General features: G+C 49.5%; 1 protein-coding gene across 1 annotated transcript; it reads left to right on the top strand.

The window, feature by feature from the left end:
• Positions 1–653: 653 nt before the first annotated feature.
• SEPTIN3 (septin 3) lies at positions 654–13964 on the top strand (the record flags this gene model as incomplete). The annotated part of the gene is made up of 10 exons (XM_082635841.1): positions 654–832; positions 3105–3233; positions 3907–3988; positions 5608–5745; positions 7039–7156; positions 8036–8131; positions 10037–10133; positions 11352–11403; positions 11681–11774; positions 13899–13964. Exons 1-10 carry the CDS (start codon positions 670–672, stop codon positions 13962–13964), a joined length of 1035 nt encoding a protein of 344 aa, XP_082491967.1. The 5' UTR covers positions 654–669.
• Between the last annotated feature and the right edge of the window lie 2284 nt (positions 13965–16248).

Genomic DNA, 16248 nt, shown 5'->3' on the forward strand with positions numbered 1-16248 from the left:
TGCTTCTAAAAGACAAGCAACTGGATCAGTGACAGGCAGTCAACAGATGTTAGGTCCAGTATCCTAAAAGGTCTTTGCCCTTTTTCTGGGGGAGGCAGGACTCAGGTCGGAATAACCCCAGACATCTCTTAGATCAGTGGTTCTCAGCTGGGGCACTGTTGTCCCCAGGAGACATTTGTCACTGTCTGGAAATATTTTTGGGCATTAAACTGAGGGGGCTACTACCTGCATCTAGTAGAGGCCAGGGATGTCACTAAACATTGTACAATGCACAGGACAGCTCCCTGCAATAATTATCTGGCCTAAAATGTCAATAGTGCCAAGGTGGAGAAACCCCTGGGTTAGAGACACAGATGTGGTTCTTTGGAGCAGCAAGATGCATATGAAAGTGCCCCAGCAACTGGAGGGTCTGGGTACTGGTCTAGATTTTGCATCTGACTTGCTCTGTGTTCTTAGGCAAGCCCTTCCCCCCCCCCAGGCCTCAGTCTCCTCATCTGTGAGATGAGAGACCTGTACTGGATGACATGTAAGGTCCCTTCCAGGCCCAACTCTGTATAGTTCTGTATCCAGAGAATAATACTGTGCCTTCCATGTGACCTCTGCTTTCCTCTAGCCCACCCCTCCCACCTTGACTTTTCAGGGCTCCCGGAGACCAGGACGGACACAGCCATGTCAGAGCTGGTGCCTGAGCCCAGGCCTAAGCCGGCAGTGCCCATGAAGCCCGTCAGCATCAACCCCAACCTGCTGGGCTACATTGGCATCGACACCATCATCGAGCAGATGCGCAAGAAGACCATGAAGACTGGTTTTGACTTCAACATCATGGTCGTTGGTATGGAGGCCGTGGGTTCCCTGGAGGCCCTGGTGGCGGGCAGCACCCAGGATCCCGATTCTTTCTCGAGGACGGCCTCAGCCCTGGCTTCTCTAGAATGAGCTCTTTCTCGGAGGAAAGATCTCACTGTGCTGATCACAAAGGCCTGACCCCTTTCTCCCCTCAGGCTGGCCGATCCAAGGGTGGGAGCTGTGGGTGGGTGGTCATTGTGGCCCCATCACCACCTGGCTGTACACAGGCAGCCTTGCAGCTGTGCTCAAGTTGCCTTCGTGTGTGTGGCACACGGGGGGCATCACCAGTGTCCTCCCCTGCCTTCAAGAGCTGGGGGAGGATCGGATGAAAGGTGGTCTTCTTTCTGATCTTTTGTGTGCTTTCAAGCTTAGAGAGAATTTCCAGGACACTGGTCACTAAGTAGGGTCACTGGGTCACAGAATGTAAGAGCAGAGAGGGGCCTTTGCCTGATCTCAGTGAGATATTCTCTCTGTTGCTGAAACTGGGATCTGGGCATCATCCTTCTTTCCTCCTCCTTTATCCCCCAATCCAGTCAATCATCAACTACGGTCAATTTTACCTGGTAAATATCTCTCAAGTCTGTCCACCTCTCTCCATCTCCACTGCTACCACCCTAGGCTGAGTGGATCTCTCCCCTGAATTACCAGGGCCACCTGACTCAGTGCTGCTCAAACATAAGGAGCTAGGCCAGAGTGTAAATCATCTGGAAAGTCTTGCTGTAAAAAACATCGGCTAAACTAAACATTGTGCTTGGTGACATGAGTTGATTTACTTTCTGGTGCGAACTTCTTTTTCTCCTGGTTCTCTGTCTCCTGTGTCCTTCAATCCATTGTCCACCAGTGACCGAATAATTTTTCCACCCTGCAAAACTCAAGTCACACATCCTACTTAAAATCTTTCATAAGTTTAAGGGTTTAAATTCCTAGCCTGGCCTGGTACTCCCTCTCCACTCATCTCTTACCACTTCCCATGTAGCATTCGACTGCTCACTTACAAGGAACAGTTCTCCTGGACTTGCCATGCTCTTTCCTACCTCTTAGCCTTTGTGTATGCTGTTCGCTCTCTCTAGAACCCGCCCTCCCAGCTTCTCATGGGTCATTTGAAGTCATTCTTAGGTTTTAGCTTAGTTATTGCTTCTTCGTAGAAGTCCTCCTTGATCCCAAAGAGACTGGATTAGATTCCCTTTGGCATTGTCCGCTTATGTTTTGCCTCCCTCACACCAAATGGCTCCTTGAGGGTGAGGATGATGTCTTGTTCACCACTCTACCGCCAGTTCTAGCAAGCTGGGCCACTTCTCTCCCCGGTAGTGCCTGTGGCATTCGTCACGGGTCAGTCACTGTGCGCGGTCAGTACCGAGCCCAGAGGTAGCCTTTTAAACATATTAGGCAGATGGCTACTGCCAGTTGATCAGTTGGATTGAGAAATGTACCTTATTTGCCATCCCTGGTCTCATCCAGTTCCCTCCCTCCCCACCGTCCTATCAGTAAAGAGAAACTAAGGCCCAGAGGAGCAAACATGGCTAGTCCAAGGCTTCAGGGAAGAAGCACAGTTGAGTCTAGAACCTTAGGCTCCAGCCCCCTGCCGGGCCCATTTCCTAATATATGACAGGAATGCTCTAGACCAGCACACCTCAGACTTTATTGTCCATTTGATTCATCTGAAGTCCTGTTAAAATGCAGATTCTGATTCATAGGGCTGGGGTGGGGCCTGGGATACCTCACTTCCTACAAGCATCCAGGGGATGCCAGTGCCGCTCATTAGTTGCCAGGCTTGCCGGTGTGATTCTTGTGCATGTTTGAGAAGCACTGCTCAGACCAGTGGTTTTCAAATATTTTTTAGTGCGGAACTCTCCCTTGGAATGAAATCTTCTGCGGAACTGCAGTGTCAGTATGCCAAGTAATTCTGTCTTTACTTTTAGTATGATTAAATATTAAAAACTTAGGTCAAGCAAAAACAAAACCAAACCGAAAACCACTACACGAGACAAATGCAGAGGTCGTTCCTTTCCCAGTGGTCCTGGGGCTCCAGAAGGAGAGAATGTGGAATCCAACTAACATTCCCCCAGGTCCTTCACCAGTAAGTAGGAAACCGTTCCCACCCACCCGCTTTCCCTACTCAGCCCCTTGCCTCCCCAGTGAGCTGTCAGTCAAGGGCCTGGATCACAGCTCTAGAATTCTGTAAGCTCAGGGGAGAGATACTAGACTCGGCGGGTGGGCATGGGGTCTCCCTGCTTTCTCATCCTCCTCCTGTCTTGCTGCAGGTCAGAGTGGACTGGGCAAGTCGACGCTAGTCAACACCCTCTTCAAATCCCAAGTGAGCCGCAAGGCCTCCAGCTGGAACCGGGAAGAGAAGATTCCCAAGACAGTGGAGATCAAAGCTATCGGGCACGGTGGGGACCAGGCAGGGACCCCGATGGGCATTGTTCAGAGGAGCCTCTGCCAGGAAAGGGAAAGAATGGGGCTTCTTGGGGAATGAGATGAAAGGCAACCTCAAGACAGAATAGAATTAAGCCCTAAACACGAGGGAGCCAACTCCTTAGACTGTAAGTCCAGGAAAAGGGGTGAGGGAATTAGAAAGGAATGAAGTAGGATCTGAGCTGGATGACAAAGGCTGGGTGGATTTACACAGGCAGAAGGGGTAAGGAGGGCATTTCAGGCACAGGGAACAGCATGGACAAAGGTGTTGAAGACCCTGAACTCGACTTTTCCAATAATCAGTCCTGCAGAAGGAAGGAGCCCAGGTCCCCCCCGGCTGGTAGGGGCACCTGGTGTCAGCTGGAGGAGTGACCTCCCTGGTGCCTTTTTAAAAGAAATTTATTTATTTATTTATTTATATTTGGCTGCGTTGGGTCTTTGTTGCTGCACACGGGCTTCCTCTAGTTGCGGCGAGCGGGGGCTACTCTTTGTTGCGGTGCGCAGGCTTCTTGTGGGGGCCTCTCTTGTTGCAGAGCACGGGCTCTAAGCACGCGGACTTCAATAGTTGTGGCACGTGGGCTCAGTAGTTGTGGCGCACAGGCTTAGTTGCTCTGCGGCATCCTGGTGCCTTTTCTGTTCACTCCTCAGTGATAGAGGAAGGCGGTGTCAAAATGAAGCTGACTGTCATCGACACGCCAGGCTTTGGAGACCAGATCAACAATGAAAACTGGTATGTCTGCCTGTGAGATTTTCCACCCTAAAGACTCTGCAAGGCAGATACTGAATGTGGCGCAGATTCATTCACACTGAGAACCGTCTGCGCCCTCCCTGCTGAGGGGTTAAGCGGGAAGACTTGCTGAAAGAGGGGAGGGGCTTTGTCAGGAGGCAAGAGGTCCACATGGGGCCCAGGTATGGGGGTGGAGGGGGACAGTATAGAGGGAATGTCAGCCGAGGGATTGCCTGGAGACGGGAGTGGATCTGTCATAATAGGCAGGAGAGGCAGAGCAAGGGGAACTGGGGTGCAAATCCAGGCTGACCTGAAGGCTGTGGCAGGGAGCTTGGCCTGAGAGCCAGATGTTGTAGCCCTGGACAAAGAGAGGATGGGTGGAAAACAAGAGGAAGGGGAGTTTCCATGGAGAATCTTTGCCTCTGGGAATCCACAGAGTAAAGCTGCAGTCAGCGTCCAGCCAAGAAGGGGTGAAATACACTGCCCAGACATAGATGGAAGGGTCGACTGTGAAAAAAAAGCGCAACGTAAGAGCTGTGAGTTGGGTTTCATTCACTGTCTCACTGAGGACTGTAGCCTGGGAGACAGACTCGCAGATGGTTCTGAGGACCTGCTCTGAAGAGGTGGGCGAGAGGCAATATATGTGTGACTTCTGGCTGGGGGATACGGAGAGTCAAGCAAACATCTCAGCAAAAGGCTCGTCACGAGGATCAGATATCTCAGTTAAGATTTTAGTGCTTTTCTAAGTAGGGGAAGGTGCAAGGATTTGGGTCCATAAATTTTTTTTTTTCTGAAATAGAACTATCTAAGGGCCTGTTTTCCCAAAGTGCAGAGAGCCTTATCCTGTTCTTTGTTCTGAATTCCTTTCAGGGTATATTGTAGGTCAGCGACTGCAGTGACTAATGACTTAATCCTTGTAGAACCAGATGGCATGTGACATTCCCCACTTTACAGAAGGTTCCAGGCAGAAGTTTGGTCCCAGACAGGGATGGTGACAGTTGTGCCTCTGTGAGGGAACTGGGGTCTGCCCCAGACAGACAGGACCCTCAGCAGCACACCTAGGAACTGGCTGTATTGATCTTAGAGAAGTGGCTGGTTGCCTTCTTTTCTGGCTATACACACACTCCTGGACAGAGAAGGGTTATTATTCATTGTTATCAATGAATTTTTGCCATGACTGAGTACTTTCTATGTGCCATTGCTCTGTTAAATACTATACCTGTTCTTTCTGATTCTTATATGAATCTCGCCAGGCACCTATTGTTACTCTCTTTTTACTTATGAGAAAACAGCTTCAGAGAGGGGCAGAGATTTCCCCAGAGCTGCCCAGCTAATAAGTAATGGATGTGGGGAAAGTGTGTGCTGCTGTCGGGAGTGGAATGGGGTTCTGCAGGTTCCCTTAGCCCAGGCAGAGAGCTAGGTCCCCAGGGGAGCTCTCCCCTTGCTCACAAGGAAAGCCATCCATGGGAGGCAGAGGGAGAATAGTCAGCAGGTAACCTAGACCCACCAGGGGAGGTAGGACATGAGATGGACGTGAGGGGACTGCTACCTGACCATGTCTAAGGTGAGCTCCCAGGTCCTGTCCTTCTGGGACATCCATCTGCTTTCTTCCCACCCCCCAGCTGGGAGCCCATTGAGAAATACATCAATGAACAATATGAGAAATTCCTGAAGGAGGAGGTGAACATAGCCCGGAAGAAACGCATCCCTGACACACGTGTCCACTGCTGTCTCTACTTCATCTCCCCGACGGGACACTCGTATGTACCAGTCCCACCCCCATTGCTGGGCCTGGCTTTAGTTGGCATCATCTTGCCCAACCTGTAGTGGGTAACCGTTACGTGGACTCAGCTGGGGAGGGCCAGATGGGCCCCAGTATGGTTACAGTCCGGTGATTCCCCAGAGTTTCTTGCCAGGAGGGTGAAGCTGACCAACATCAGACCCTACGCTGCCCACTGCTGTTCTAGCACCACAGCACGACTGTGCGGCAGACAGAAGTTGGTTTATGTGCACAAAACGCTCCTCATTTGTTCAAGAGATACCTGCTTCGCACAAGCCTGGGGTCGGGGGCAGTATAAAGGGTGACATGGGGAGGGGCTGGGCTACTGGATTGGGGCTGGTGTTTGCGGGGTGGGGACCCAGCTGTAGGCATTTGGCGGGCGGCCAGCTCAGCATGGGGAGCCAGGTGTCTAGAGATGAAGACTGGCAATGAGCAGAGCATGCTGGGGGCTCTGGTTGTTGAGTATCAGGCGGGGCTACACAATAGGGAGTACCAGGAAAAAATGGAGCAATCCAGGTAGGCGAGCAGAGGGCGGGTGTCTCGTAATTTATCACTAAGCCCAGCTTAGTTCAGTTCTTGAGAAGATGGCACAAGCAAGGCAGGCCCCCAATTTTGGAGGAATCAGATATTCAGCAGGTTTTCAAAGGAGGCGCTCAGGAACTCGACAAAAAGTTTGCGTTATCCCTGCCTAGAACCTGGACCCAAGGTCAGAGCAAGCCGGCAGATAGTGTGACAGAATGAGTCCCCTAGACTGCAACCTAGAGCCAGATTGGGGCCCCAGAGTCCAGAGGAAGCTGGCCCCGCAGATGGGGGAGGGGTCAGGCCCCCAGATGGACCCCTGCAGGACTAACTGGGGGCTGGGAGAAGGCCTGTCAAAAAGTGCTGTCTTGTAGGCAGAATAGACACACACGTGTAACCATGACACAAGGACATTTGGGTAGGGGTAGCAGTCCACAGCTGTTCCCAGGAGAAAGAAATCTCAGGTCAGAAAAGATGTCATGAAGGCGTGGTTCGAGTGGGGCTTAAAGAAGGCAGGATGTGCATGGGAGCCAAGGAAGAGAAAGAGAGGTGGTGGACCACGTGTGGGTAGAGAGTCGGGGTCTCCTGCACATTGAGAGGGTGGATGTATGTCGGATAGGAAAGGGAGCAGCCTCTTGGCCTCAGCCAGTTCCCAGCCCAGTCCTCCTGTCGCAAGGGTGCCCCTGGAATGGTGGCCGTGGCTGAGTGGGGGAGGGCACGGTGGCTCTGACACCCTGCCTTCTCTGGGCCCCAGCTTGCGACCTCTCGATCTGGAGTTCATGAAACACCTCAGTAAAGTTGTAAACATCATCCCTGTCATCGCGAAGGCTGACACCATGACCCTGGAGGAGAAGTCTGAATTCAAGCAAAGGGTGAGAAGGCCCCCTCCTCCTTTTCCTGTCCCCATCCTTGCCTTCCCCTCTTCTGGTCCAAGCCCTCTCCTATCCTTCATTATTATATCCACCCTCTACCCCGCTTCCCACCCAGCCCCTACTCAACCATTAATGAGGCTGGGCTGGTGGTATCTGGGGACCGACAGTGAAGAGAAGTTAGTGCAGCTCTAGCCTTTTTCCTGCCCTCCACACTTACCTGCAAAGACCTCTGAACACATAAATCACCATGAACATGAGAAACCCCTCCTCACTGTTAGGCTGCTTGAAGGACTAATTAATCAACTGCCTGCTCGTCCTTATTGTTATTTTCCATAAGCTCTATCCTGTGTCGGACACAAAGGTGACGGGGTTGGGGAGATGCAGAAGAAGTATAAAGACAGTTGCTGCCTTTAAGAAACTTACAGTCAAGTAGATTACTGAAAAGATACTGGGTGGCTTCCTGGAGGAGGAGACTTAAGCCGAGCTTTGAAAGAGGATAAACAGAGAGGCTGGGGGTGGGGACGATGCACCTCTCTTCCCTGCAAACAGGAATATAACAAGTATGGCATGAGCGCTGCCCATGTGGAATCTGTTCCCAGCTGTACTGCTTGTCTGAATCTTAATCTTACCCTAAGATAAACAAGCTATACCCCCAGACTCTTCCTCATCACAGGCTGGGGTGGGCTATGGTAATTGTAGGATTGGGTCTCCCATATGTTCAGGATCCTCCTGCTGCCCAGGGCCTCAGAGTTCAGAGACAACTGGATTATCAAAGACTGCATTAATCCCTCTGACTTCAGCATGCACACACTTGCACACGCATGCACACGCACACATAGCCCTCTCTCCCATTACCATGCTTCTCCTCCCCACCTCTAGGTTCGAAAGGAGCTTGAAGTAAATGGCATTGAATTCTACCCCCAGAAGGAATTTGATGAGGATTTGGAGGACAAGACAGAGAATGACAAAATCCGGGTAGGTGCCTGGGACTCTGTTCATCACACGGATGCCCGCCTTAGTCCCCCCGGGATGTGTATCATGTACCACTTCTGTTTTTCAACCGGCTTTTCCCTTTCCATACTCCCTGCCCCACCTTGCCTGCCCCAGACCAGAAGTGTCATGGGAGAGGATGAGGACTTGGGGTGCTGGCCAGGACTGTGAACCCTGCACCCAGAAAGCCAGTGCTCCCGTCCATCCCCAGACCACACAGAAGCCTCTCGTTCCCCCACAGGGCCAAGTAAAACCAAGGTATGGGGTGATGGAAGGGCACAGGCAGGAAAAGCTTCAGGCTGGGGTCCAAAGTATCTATACTCTAGCAGAGCTCTGCCTCAGTTTCCCCTTCTATAAAATTCAGAGGCTTATAGGCTCTTTTTTTTTTCTTCCCCTAGAAGAACCCTTAAAAAAAATTAAATGTCAGACAGACTCCAATATGTAAAACACGAAAATAGAGCTGCTTTGGCTAAGTGACACAGGCACAGCCCTACCTTCTGAGCAGCCCCTAGGGTATTTCCTGGGAATTTTTTTTTTCTGGCTGTGTTGGGTCTTCGTTGCTGTGCGCGGGCTTTATCTAGTTGTGGCGAGCGGAGGCTACTCTTTGTTGCGGTGCGCAGGCTTCTCATTGCGGTGGCTTCTCTTGTTGTGGAGCATGGGCTCTAGGTGCGTGGGCTTCAGTAGTTGTGGTGCGCGGGCTCTAGTGGCGCATGGGCTTAGTTGCTCTGCGGCATGTGGGATCCTCCCGGACCAGTGATCAAACTCGTGTCCCCTGCATTGACAGTCGGATTCTTAACCACTGCGCCACCAGGGAAGTCCTTCTCCTGGGAATCTTAAGGCTTCATGAAACCTGGCTTGGAAACCACGGAACTATGTGATTTCTAAGATCCCTCTCAATTCTAAACTTCTACTATTCCGTGATTCTACATCAGAATCCTGAGTTCTAGTCTGAGCTTTTCCACTAACCACTGTAACCTGGGACAAATCACTCATTTGCTTTGGTCTCCTTCTTCATCAAGTGTGGTAGCCTGGTAGAAGCCCCTTACCTGATGTAGTTGAGACAGGTAATTGGTCAGTTAATTGAAAAAATCAATTGAAGTGAAGAAATTATTTTAAAAATGAAACATATTAATCTTAAATGTTTTAAAATAAATGTTTTAATATAAATCTTAAGTGTTTTAATACATTCATTAAACATTCTTTTCATAGAGAGACAAGCCCTCTTCTTTGAAGGTAAGTCCGCTCTGAATGCAAAAGCAACTCACCTTTATGGAGTCTTTCTGAAACATTCAACTTAATTTTCAGAGAAACAACTCTCCCCACTGATATGTCCTCAGCTTATATAATAGTTAATTTATCCAATTGCAACAACAAGTACACACCAGGCAAAAGGATTTGGGAACAGACACCTGGTGGAGCAGGGGGGCCAACGCACATCAGAAAGCAGCCTTTGAGCTCTGGAAGGTCAGCGGGTGTGGGCCTCTGCCAGTGGGGGAGACAGTGTAAAGCTTCAGTTACTTTGGCAGTCAGTTGTGTAGGTGTCGTTTAAGAGGTCTGTCTTTCCTGGCTATCTCCCAGAGTTGTTCCAAATCAAACCAAACCTGATAAAGTGCTGAAGAGCATGAAGCATTCTCCAGTTGTAGGAAAGCTGACTTGCTGAGGTTAACCAGCTAGGTAGGGGAGCCATCGGGGTTGGACCCAGGCCCTCGGACTCCCAGTCCAGTTCTCTTTTTAAGAGACAAGAACCTTGCCCTTGCCATCAGTGGGATCACTGAATGAGCTTCAGAAATGTGCAGTTCAAGGCTAGAGGCCCAGGACCGTACTCCATCCTGCCCTGGGAGGCCCAGATGGTAGGAGGATGACATGCACGTGTGTCTGGTTTGTCAGCAGGAGAGCATGCCTTTCGCCGTAGTGGGAAGTGACAAGGAGTACCAAGTGAATGGCAAGCGGGTCCTCGGCAGAAAAACTCCCTGGGGGATCATTGAAGGTAATTCAGTGCATCTTCTTGAAGAACTGGCCGCTGGCCAATTTTGCTTATTTATTAAGCATCTATAGGTCAAGGCACAGTCCTAGGATGTAAGATATAAAATGAATGTCAGCCAGACCCTGCCGTAAGGGGCTTACAGTCGCATTGGGAAGATGAGGCTCACAGGCAGGAAGCAATAAAAGATGGATTTAGCACCTGACCGGGAGGCAGTAGCTCGAGGGTCAAAGGAGTTCAGAACATGGAGAGATTAATAAGGATCAGAAAAACCAGAGAAAGGGTTTCACGTGAAAGGGGGCATGACCTGAAAAACTCCTGAAGGGTTGTTCAGATGTTGCCATTTTCATTTTATTAGGAACGTTGTGACCTTGAGAAGGTCACAATGATTCTGAAAGTTCTCAGAGAATCGCTTCAGTTGATCACATGCATTGTGATACCCCTCAGAAGGGAGCAGGGTAGGCGTGGCTGTTCTCAGAACATCAAGTGCTGAGGTACTTGAGTCTCAGACAGGTTAAGTGTCCTGTCCAAGATCACCTGACTTGTTAGTGGTGAAACTTGGATTTTAGACCCAGATATTCCAAAACCAAGTTCATCCCATTATATCGTGTTGTCTCTCATTTTTCTATGACCCTTTGTTGGGATTTTTTTAAAAATAGCATTTTCTTATCATCTGCCTTGAATTATGAGAATATCTGTCCTACCCATTAGATTGTGAGACAAGAGGGTTTGTGACTTAATCCTCTTCTGCTTCCACAGTCTTTGGCAAGTGATTTGCAAATAGTAGGCACTCAGTCTATGTTGAATTAAATTTATCAAGCCATCATGACCTTTTTAAGATGGCGCAGTTATTTTCTATGTGTGTTACTGTCTTCCAATCAGATTATAAGCTCCTTAGAGATAGGAATTGTGTCTTAGGCCTTTGGCAGGTTGCTTAGACTCCCTGTGTATTAGTTTCCTTTTCTATAAAATGGGAAATATAATAGTGCTTATTCCACAGAGTCTAGAGTAGTATTGTGCCCCTGTAGCTACTTAATGAATACTTGTTCAATGAGTAAAATCCAGTGCACTGAAGTGCCAAGATGAGCACACCTCTGAAAGGGTGACCATAGCCTGACCCGTGGTTCCTTCCTAAATGCCTCCATGACCTGAACAGAAATTCACCTGCTGGTGTTGCTGCATTAGTGAAATGACCACCTGTTTTGTTTTTTTTTCTGTTCACAGTGGAAAACCTCAACCACTGTGAGTTTGCCCTGCTTCGAGACTTTGTCATCAGGTAAGATGCACCCCTCCCGTCAGATGGCAGGTTTAATTATTTGGGGTATGGAGGCCGTCTGTTCAGATCCACTTCCTCAGTCCCCAGGTCTCTCTGACAGAGCTTTCTGCTCCAGTCCCAGCTCCCGACTCGAAGGAAAAGGGGCTCAAGAGGTATCATTGGCTCTTTGGAGTGGGTCCAGGCCATGGACGTGATGTGTGGACCTCAGACATGGGTCCCCTCTTCCTCCTCCCGCCCCTAATCACATCCCTGTCTCTTCTCACCCTGTGTCCTTCAGGACCCACCTCCAGGACCTCAAGGAAGTGACACACAACATCCACTATGAGACCTACAGGGCCAAGCGGCTCAATGACAATGGAGGCCTCCCTCCGGTGAGCGTGGACACAGAGGAAAGCCACGACAGTAACCCATGATGACCCTTTCTCTGTATCATCACACATACCCACTTCTCCACGCACACACATCCCCAAACCACCACCAACCACCTTCTTCCTTTCTCTCCTGTCCCACAGGCCTATCTGGTAATTGTGGAGCATCTTGTCTACAGTGTGTGTGTGTGTGTGTGTGTGTGTGTGTGTGTGCACGCGCCTGTGCAGGGGTGAGGTATTTTTACTGCCCTCCCTGGAAAGTCCCTTGTAAGTTTGGTTCCTCCATGGCTGTCCATTATCTGTCTCCTTTCCTTGTGTCCCAGAACAAAGCTGTGTGCCTCACTCAAGTGGTCTGGGGGAGGTTTCATTTAAAAATGATGGGAGCAGGTGAACCACAGGTAACGCTTTCTTACCTCTGAAACCCACCTGCAAACAGGGACTGCAGAGATTCTCCAAGGACAGTCTGTGGAGCTAGACCTGGGAGGGGACGGGGAGTGGATGACTTAACCCTCCCTGTAAGTCCGGGGTGGTCTGGGGTAAGGCTAGGACAATCTGGGAAAAGAAAGGCCAGGGGAGAGCAGAGAAGTAGGCCAGAGCTGGGCTCCTGCAGAAAGAAGCAGTACCTAGAAGTGGAGGAGAGAGCTCCACCCTTCGGCCCGTGTCGCGTTCACTGTCCAAAAGCTACCACCTGTCACCGCCAAAGACTGCTGCTTTCCGCACTCCCCTTGCCTTGCTCCCCTCGGCTTCCACTTTCTCTCCTTTCCCCCCTTTCCCTCCTTCCTTCATTCTGCCCCCTCTGACTTTTCACTTCTTTTTACCCTAATCCACTTTAGCTTCACTTCTATATTTAGGATTTATGCCCAGTCTACTTCCAAAAATGACTTCAGGCCACTTAAAATAAAATCATCGCTTAAATCACGGGACAGTACAAACTGAGATTTCAAGAGAAATCGGATTTATAGAGAGGCTTGGGAAAGAAAGTTTCTGCAGTTGAGCGCTGAAAATGGCCCTGAGCTTGTGGGCAGCCCAGCAAAGGAGGAGACACAGCGAGTTATGCGGTGCCCACTGGTTAAAGAAGCACATGTGCTGGTCAAGTGAGACAACCTGTTTTAGGCATTAAGTTCTAGAAGAACTGAGTCTAAAGAAGTATCAAGAACAATATACAGTATTTGTCTTTCTTGGTAGTTTGGCCATTTTAAACCACACGTCCCTTCTCTCCATCAGGATTCTTCCTACTTAAAGCTGGCTTCTGTTTCTCTCTTCTTCTTGTGTATACTTGACCCCCCGCCCTTTACTTCTCTTCTATTCTCTCTCTGTCTCACTCTCTCTCTCATGTTGAAGCTAATTACATTTCTGTCTGTCTTTCTCTGCTTTTCCCCAATTCCTCTTCCTGACCCCTGTAGACATTCCCAGCGATACCCACAATCATACATGTAGCCTTTTCTTGCCTTTCCCTTCAGCCCTGTATTTATTAATGCATGTTTCCCCTGTTGTTTTACAAACAAGTTACTCTTTCTCCTTAGTCTGTAAGGTGGCTGAAAGTTGGGGCTGGGGAAACAGTTTAGCCTTAGGCAAGGGAAAACAAGTGGTACAGTTTACAGTAACCTCTTACGACCTCCTGTTCCATCTGCTGGTCTAACCCTAGGTGTTTTACTGGCCCCCTGCAGATCCCAGCGTTTATAGTCCCTTATCACTCAGGTGCTAGGAAAACACATAGACTTAAGACCAAGATTCAATGGCCCAGGAGAAAGAGACAGGTGATCATGTTGCCAGTGGCCCAAAACCATGGTCACAGTCTTTCCTGGAAGCTCCTTACCAATCCAACTCACATCTTCCCTCACCCACAAAGTTATTCGAGGCAGGATAGAATAGCGGCAGGGTCAGAGCCCAGAGGTTGCCACATTTCAACAGAAGAGGGATTCCTGGCTTATATGGAGACGTGGGACTAGACACCTCGGCCTAGCGGGGGAGGTCTCGGGGTGATGGGGGGGCATTGGAGAGGCTGAGTAGGAGACTGATGCTGGGTGCCCCTAAATCATGAGCTCAGCCTCCCTGGAGAAGCTGTCTTATATGTCTGCTGCCAGCTGCTGGTCTCCACACCCTCAACCGTTCTCAACCCCCCTGCAGGGAGAAGGCCTCCTGGGCACTGTCCTTCCACCTGTGCCAGCCACCCCCTGCCCCACTGCAGAATGAAGGCCATTTCAAGCGCCGCTCCTCCCTCCATTCCTCTCAGCTGTTATTGCTGCAGGGCCACGCCCTTTTTTAGTGCTGTGCGTGTCCAGCCAACACCACGGCCCCTCTCAGCCCTCAGCCGGTGGGAGGGGCCGGCTGCCCCTTTAGGGCAGTTGCTTCTTCCATTCATCCAAACCACCCCCTCTCCTCCCAGTGGAATGGAGTTCTCGCCAGCACTGCCCTCCATCGTCTGTGTCAGCTGGTCCTAGCCCATCTGTAGGGTGAAAGCTCACCAAGAGCTCCTTCTGCCCTTGCAAACCCATACCGGCTACTTGTAACCATCTCCAAGGGAAGTGGCATGGCTCCCTGTCCATTCATCTGCATGAGCTACTCTTGGCTTCCTTAAAGGGTCAAGAAAGCAACTTTTCTGCTTGTCAGATTTGTTGACGTCAGCTATGTGAGCCCCAAGTTGGGACGAGGGTGTCTCTTTCATTGCTCAAAGCTTATTTACAAGGATGGGTCACTACAGATCTGGGGGAGCAAGGGCTAGGATCACTTTTTAAAAAATCACTGCTTGTGGCTGACCCAGAGGGCAGTCACACACCCTCCCTGCCCCGTAATGCAGCCACTTAGGGAGCGTGGTTTTCCTGAGACATTCCTGGAGTTGACTTCCTTATCCTCAAACTTTAAATAAGAACTAAATGCACACACAAAACTCCAGAAAGTCACAGGATGTGAACTCTAGGAGGAAAAAAAGCACCCTTCTGTCCACTTAGCAATAAGAGGGAATCTCTTCCCACCCACCCTGACTCCTCCACCCCACCCCTCCCCCACTCCGTTAACGTGAGTAATGAATCAGCCTGGCCACAGTTGGTCACTGTAGGCTAGTGGAAAATCCCCAGTGGAGGGCACAGCCCCGCATCAGATGCATGAATGTTTGCGAATGTCGGCTGCCACCGCCCCACACGCTATGTCTTTATGGAATACCCCTTGCCCACTGCCCCACCATTTCTACCTGGACACAACTTGCTCAAAGGCTGGTGACTTGCGGGCCATTCATCTACAACCAAGTCCTGATGGAGCAAGAGGCCCAAGCCTAGGGGATGCAAGAACGACCCATTTCTTAAATGTTACCAGTCCCAGCCAACCTTTTGGTGACATTATGGTTAATTTTCCCAATTGAAAGTAAGCAAACAGACACTCAAACTGGTTGTGTAAATGTTGCTAGACTTTATGTGTTGTACAACTAAACATTGCTGTTTGAACAATAACTGAACTGTGTTTTATTTTTGCTCCTCAATCCTTGGCCAAATTAGCTATTACATCATCTCACCCATGTGTGGAGGGTGAGGCAGGGGCCATCTTGGTAAGAAGTAGACACAGAAATTAGAGATGGAAAAGTTTTTGTGAGATCAGTTCATCTTCAGTTGGCATGAAGTTGGACCCCCGTCATTATTCCCTGGAGTTTTGTATCCAAAATGAGTGATGGAGCTATCACACTTTACCTTGAGGGATGCTGTGCTCTGCATAGCCTGTCTCTAATGGAAACAATGTCTATTTTCATTCAATTAATTTCCTAGCTTTCACCCTCCTTTTTCCAGAAGGCATAAAACCAAATCTAGGAAAGGAGTGGACCTATCTTGCCTAGAGACCTGCCTTTTTTGCAGTGAAGACTTAAGAGCTAAACTTAAAGCACTAGCTTGTATTGTTTTTTTCAAACTTAAACCAATCCTTCCTCTCTGTGAGGTTCACACTGTCTTCTATAGCCAACAAATAACACAACTCTACCTGTATATTATCTCTCTGAATTTGAATGTGACAATCACGTGCAACTGTGTTTGGGTCCTCAACATTCTGTGAGCACAAGGTATAGGTGAATGGTGGGGAGTCAAGACTAGAGGAAGAGAGGTCAGCAGGCCCTTGGAGTTATTCAAGTAAAATGATGAGGACTCGAACTAGAACGGCAAGGCCACACCAAGATGGAGGGAAGTGAGAAGATTTGAGTGACACAGCAGTGTGGGAATCATAAAATACCACAGCTGAAAGAAACCTAAGAGTTCTAGTTCTTCCTTCAAACAGATATGGAAACAAGTCTAGAAAGCATAATCGTCTTGCCCAAGGTTGTACACTTAGTTACCAAGGCAGAACAGGGCCTAGACCTCGGTGCTTGTTCCACTGCTTCACGCCATTCCTATTGTCATGCTTTAAAAGTATATATATATCTGGTGGTCCAGTGGTTAAGACTCCACATTCCCAATGCAGGGGACACGGGTTTGATCCCTGGTAACGGGAAGATCTTGCATTA

The sequence above is a fragment of the Mesoplodon mirus genome (assembly GCF_964341445.2).
Source record: "Mesoplodon mirus genome assembly, chromosome: 11".
NCBI lineage: Eukaryota > Metazoa > Chordata > Mammalia > Artiodactyla > Ziphiidae > Mesoplodon > Mesoplodon mirus.